Source organism: Hibiscus syriacus, unplaced genomic scaffold (assembly GCF_006381635.1).
Source record: "Hibiscus syriacus cultivar Baekdansim isolate YM2019G1 unplaced genomic scaffold, ASM638163v2 tig00000003_pilon, whole genome shotgun sequence".
In the NCBI taxonomy this organism is placed as follows: domain Eukaryota; kingdom Viridiplantae; phylum Streptophyta; class Magnoliopsida; order Malvales; family Malvaceae; genus Hibiscus; species Hibiscus syriacus.
In genome coordinates, this window is record NW_024061753.1 from 1,640,851 (window position 1) to 1,646,876 (window position 6,026).

Below are 6,026 nucleotides of genomic sequence, written 5' to 3' on the forward strand. Positions count from 1 at the left end.
ACATTAAAATCAACTTATCACTTCACATTTATTCGTAAAAACATCTCGATGCTCATTCCATACAATTTCAATGTCACAATCAACTTATCACTTCACATTTATTCAATTAACCATAACATTTTATCTAATTTATTCAAACTTCACATAACGTTTTAATTTAAGTTATGAACTTAAATTAATCTATATGTATAATTTATTCTTAACTTGCTGAACTTTTAAAAGAAGTTAAATTTGGTTATAAATTACTGATTTCACAATCCATCTAGTGTCCCGAGGGACATGAGTGACATAATAGGACAATGATAACATATTCTCTGACAAAATAATGGAAGGCGCGCCCCCGGGAACGCGCCTTAAGTCCTCTATGATAGTGTCCCCGAGGGTGAGTGCATAATAGGGCAATGCAACATATTCTCTGACAAAATAATGGAAGACGCGCCCCCGGGAACGCGCCTTCAAGTCCCCTGAGAAATAATAGGTACTGATATGAACAGTGACCCCGAGGGACATTAGTGACATAATAGGGCAATGATAACATATTCTCTGACAAAATAATGGAAGGCGCGCCCCCGTGAACGCGCCTTCAAGTCCCCTGATAACATATTCATTGAGGTTACGTCCTGTCTCTCTGTTACATTCGGGAAGTTTTATAGCGGTCTTTAGTGCGTGTGTCAGCTGTAGAATTATAATAGCTAAGACCAACAGTTTAGGCAGATATGATCATGAGGCAATGATTTGGTTCTGGTTGGTCATGTAGGCCTGCCAGAAGTTACATCTACTAGTCGCCATTTTTTGAGATTTAGCTCTTCGAGACCCTTTTTCCGAAGACACCCCTTTATGTCTTCAGTAGAGTCGGAGGTTCAGAGGTGCTCTGTTGGTTGTGAGGTGCAAGAATGATATGTTTCAAGGATCTTTAGTGGGGTACAACAATGTTGTCAAATAAGGATCCATATAATCGGGGACGGAACCATAATTAAACATCCGGAGAATCCAAACATGACCCCCTCCCACCCCTTCTTTAGTTTCGTCCCTGCATACAACGATTATCGCAGAATGCGGTGGTTGTGATTGTCATGTACAAGGATTGATTTACAACAAAGGATTTCTATGGAAGTGGAAATCTAGGCATTACCTTCTTTATATATGATCTGCAATGTAGGAGAAAACGGATCTTTCATTTTTGTGTTAAACCGGTGATGTTGCTTCAGCCTCGACGAAATGCCTGATCATAGTCGATATCTGCGATTTCCGACATCTATTTATAAGATCAATGTGTGAAACTAGTGTTTTTTCTCTACTAGTATTACATCTTGAAAATAATGTGTTAAAGCTTTGCAGGTATGATTACTCAGGCTATGGACAATCAACCGGAAAGGTAATCGTAGCTTGAATCGTGTACTCTTACTACATGACTGAACTAACTGAATCCTATTGATCGGTCTGAACTACATATATGGCTTTCTTCAGCCTAGTGAACGTAACACCTACGCCGACATCGAAGCTGCGTACAAGTGTCTCAAAGAGAGCTATGGTGCCTGGCAAGAAAACATCATCCTCTATGGTCAGTCTGTGGGAAGTGGTCCTACTGTAAATCTCGCTGCTCGTCTACCTCGACTAAGAGCTGTTGTTCTTCATAGTCCTATTCTATCAGGTTTAAGAGTCATGTATCCCGTAAAGCGCACTTACTGGTTCGACATCTACAAGGTTCGACATTTTGCTCTCTAATTGGTTCTGTTCTATCGTGTCTGATGTTCAAAGTGTGTGTATGTTTGGCTTCACCATTTGTCTGAACTCGATTTACATGGTTTTCGCAGAACATTGACAAAATCTCACTGGTTAAGTCTCCTGTGCTGATAATTCATGTAAGCTTCTGAATTTGATATTTTGAAGCTATTAATGCATGCAACAATATCAGCAATGACTATTATTAAGTTCTGCGACTCTTTTCCGGGCTCGGAATCCAGGGAACTAATGACGATGTTGTCAACTGCTCTCACGGGAAGCAACTATGGGAACTTTGCCAAGAAAAATATGAACCATTATGGGTCAAAGGAGGGAACCACTGTGATTTGGAACTCTATCCCGAGTACATTAGGCATGTCAAGAAATTTATATCCTCGGTCGAAAAAACACCTTCACAAAGAATCGGTTCTCGGAGAAGCACGGATGGTATTGAACACTCGAGGCAAAGCATCGACCATTTCGAGCCTCCAAGGAGTAGTACGGATCAAAGGAACAAGCCCCGGAGAAGCTCAGATGCCCGGGACAAGATGAGGAGAAGCACCGATAGGCCCGAAAGACAGAAGTTTCATGAATTTATGAAATTTAACAACATTGACCAACTAGAAAAGCTTAGATTATCATTAGAACAGATGGAAAGAATGGACCAACCACGGAGAAGTGTTGAATACCACGAAAAACCGAGTAGCAGTAGCAACGTTCAACGGCTCGAAAAAGCAAGGAAAAGTGTTGATTGGTTAGATAGAATCCGAGCAGTTTAGAAGGTTTTTTTGTCCTGCTCATCAAGCTTGTTCAAATGGAGGGGGAGTTGGTTTTCGCTAATAACTTAATAATTGTTTTAGAATTTGTGAGTTGTTCTTCAAAGTTGCAGGTTAACAGTGTGGATTGTAGAATTTCTTGTAATTTTCTTGAGATTTGTTCGCTTTGATCTTCAATGAAAGAATGGGACCGGCCCGTTTCTGTTGTGCGAAACTCAAAAGCTACATAACAACTATTACTTCACGATGTAGTTGCATGAAAATATAAGGGTAAAGTGCACAAATGGTCCTGACTATAAGGTATTGTTTTATTCAGTCCTTCAACTATTAAAAGTTACAAAATAATCTCTTAATTATATGATGTTGCTTTGTTGAGTCCATCCACTATTGATAGTTATAAAATGATGTATTTCATACTCTTCCTTTTTTGTTAAAAGATTTACGATTGCATGAGCTGAATGTTAACCTATTGAATGAGATATGATACAATTTGATCCCAAAATCGTTTTAGTTACATAGTCGTTTGAGATTCTTGGATCAAATTTATTATATCATAGTCAGTAAATTAACGTTCAATTCAAATGCCGCCAATATTTTTAACAAAAAATGATGAGTTTAGAATAATAAATAGTCGTGTGATCATTTTATAACTTTTAATAGTTGAAGGACTCAATAAAATAATATCCTATAGTTAAGGACCATTTTATAACTTTTAATAGTCAGATGACCAAACAATGTAGCACCCTATCGTCGGGAGATCATTTGTGTACTTTACCCAAAATATAATTATAAGAGAACATAATTATTGAGAATTTTAATTTTCTAAAACATATTTAACTTATAATATGTAATTTCACCCTAATTCTCTGTAATATTACCATATATTGAGAATTTCTTTCATCGATTATTATATTATATTCACTATAGCTTTATTATATCTTCTACAAGTTAAATATTCCATCAATAATGTAACTTGGAAAATATAAAATCCACATGATATATGTAAAAATTCATCATATATTATAGTCTTTCGGCACAAGAGGTCTTGTAATTTTAGAACATTCAGAGCCGTCTCAGAAATTTTCGAGTACTGAGCGACTCAGTAAAAATTTAATAATAAGGTTTATAGAATTAAAGTATCATTAATTTAAATAATTAATTTAATATTTTATTAATAAATCATAAAAATAATTAAATTTATCAAATACATAATTTTCATTAATTTATTAAGAAAATACAATTAAAATAATAAGGGTTATTCATTAACTTACAAGTTTGTTACTTGAAAAATCTCATCCTCCGAGAATTTTTTGAAACAAATTCATCAATCAAATCTTCATAAGTAACTTTATCTAAAATACCATTCTCAATTGCCACCAGAGTTAGTCCATTAAATTTTTCTTATACTCTTAAGAATGATGATAAATGTGATATTCATGGATATGACTTATACGTGGAGTTAAAGCTTGTTGATTGATTTTCTAATGCAATTATTGCATATAGAATATTGTTAATCATTCTTGTGACAATTGCAAAGGCCAAAATATGTTTTTCGAAGTTAAAATGACAATAATAAGGTTTAAACTCGAATCATCTAGTTATGGGAAATTGGAATTCAATGAGAAAAAAATCTAATTATGAGAAATTAAAAATATTTAATTATTTTACCGTTAAACTTTGAGTTGTGTGGTAAGTTAATGAGATTTTGAAAATTAAAATTTGAATTTGAGAAATAGTCACCAACTGTTAAAATTAAAAATGGGTCCATCAGTTATATATGGATTTATATATATATATATATATATATATATATATTGCACGTACACTTTTAAGTTTTGGACTTCTGGGAGTGAAACTAAATGTGCAATTATGATGTGGCCCCCTGATAATATCACAATTACTCTTGAGAACTAATATTTACAAAAAATGGGGGCCCTCGTTGAGCAATTTAAAAGGGGCCTCGAGCAAGTGCTCTGGTTGCTCCCCTGATAACTTTTAATATGATTTTTGTATTATTTTTTCTTAATGTGATCCTATAATTAAAAAAGAATAATCTTAATATGTTTCTTTGATCAACATTTTTCGTTGTTGACTGTTATGGTGTTGAAGTAGTAATTTATAATGTTGACATAGCGGTCCACTATGTTAATGTGATAGTCCACTATGTTAATGTGATAGTCCATAGTAACTGATGATGTGATGAGTAACATGGTAGATGAACTAAATTAATTTTCGGATTTTGTTGATGGTCAAATTATTTTTTTAAAGTTCAAGGTCTTGTTAGTTTTTTTAAATAAAAATTATTTTAAATTATAAATATAAAACTATTCAAAAATTCAAAAATTTTAAATATAAAAAATACTAAAAATTAAAATCAAATTATTAAAAATTTGAATATACATATTAAAATACTAAAACTATTCTAAAAAATTCTAAAAAATATATATATATATATATATATATATAAGGTTATAAGATAATTATTTATAAAATATTAAAATATTTTTTATAAAAATATTTTTCATAACATATATATGTAACATATAGACATATCATAAACACTTATACAAAGTATTCTTACTTGATTAAAAGATAATTATAAAATTTAAATTAGTCGAGATTTATAATATTTAGATTAATAAAAAAATATTATGTTTTCTAATTATCTTTTAGTAAGTCTCGGATAATTTAAAAAATAATTATAAAATAAGTTTCGAAATAAAAGATAATTAAAAAAGATAGTAAATTTGACTAATTTAAAATTTTTAAATCTTAACTAATTTAAATTTTGAAAGACTCAATTAATCCAGTAAGAGTGATTTGTATAAGTATTGGAAATATATATATATATATATATTCAAAAACATTTTTTTATTTTAATAATTTATACGTTATCAGTTTATAATTTATGATATATATTAAAAAAATTTAAATTTTTTTGTTACAATAGTTTTAGTATTTTTAATGTGTATATTTATTTTTTTCAGTAATTTAATTTTTATTTTTAGCATTTTTATATTTAATTTTTTTTAATATTTCAATATTTTATATTTAAAATTTAAAATAACTTTTTTTTAAAAAATTAAATAAACTCTTGAACTTTAAAAAAAACCAATTTAATCCTCGAGTAAAACAAAAAAAATTAATTTTACTTATCTGCTATGTCATTTGTCACACAACTAGCCACAGCGAACGGTTACATATATATCGTAAATCATCTTGTCAGCACTGTAAACTACAAATCAACACTGTGACAATCTAAAAATATTGATAAAAAATTACATTAAATTGATTTTTTGAATTAAAGGATCACATACAGGAAAAAAAAAACTTTGAGTGTATGAAATGTCTTCTTGCCATATTATGCACAAAGCTGATCTAAATTGACCAATGAACTAACGAATATCATATATATTATTAGATATTTCCTATGAAGGTTTGTAGCGTTAATTTGGCCGGCAAAATGGGTTAGATTCATCCTCTTAAAAGTCAACAGAACTCCCATAAAACACCTAGGCTTAGGAATAT

The 6,026-nt window shown here is 30.9% G+C and overlaps 1 protein-coding gene across 1 annotated transcript; it reads left to right on the forward strand.

Annotated features, from left to right (window-relative positions):
* Positions 1 to 1,186: 1,186 nt before the first annotated feature.
* Positions 1,187 to 2,550, forward strand: LOC120114271 (alpha/beta hydrolase domain-containing protein 17B-like). The gene is made up of 4 exons (XM_039135262.1): positions 1,187 to 1,375; positions 1,468 to 1,704; positions 1,815 to 1,862; positions 1,965 to 2,550. The coding sequence occupies exons 1-4, from the start codon at positions 1,271 to 1,273 to the stop codon at positions 2,499 to 2,501; spliced, it is 927 nt and encodes a 308-aa protein (XP_038991193.1). The 5' UTR covers positions 1,187 to 1,270; the 3' UTR covers positions 2,502 to 2,550.
* Positions 2,551 to 6,026: the final 3,476 nt, after the last annotated feature.

Excerpts from the sequence above, each read along its gene's own strand:
- LOC120114271 (XM_039135262.1), top strand. The coding sequence starts at position 1,271 with ATGTGTGAAACTAGTGTTTTTTCTCTACTAGTATTACATCTTGAAAAT. Across the intron at positions 1,705-1,814 it reads ACTGGTTCGACATCTACAAG|AACATTGACAAAATCTCACT; the intron begins GTTCGACATTTT and ends TGGTTTTCGCAG. Across the intron at positions 1,863-1,964 it reads CTCCTGTGCTGATAATTCAT|GGAACTAATGACGATGTTGT; the intron begins GTAAGCTTCTGA and ends CTCGGAATCCAG.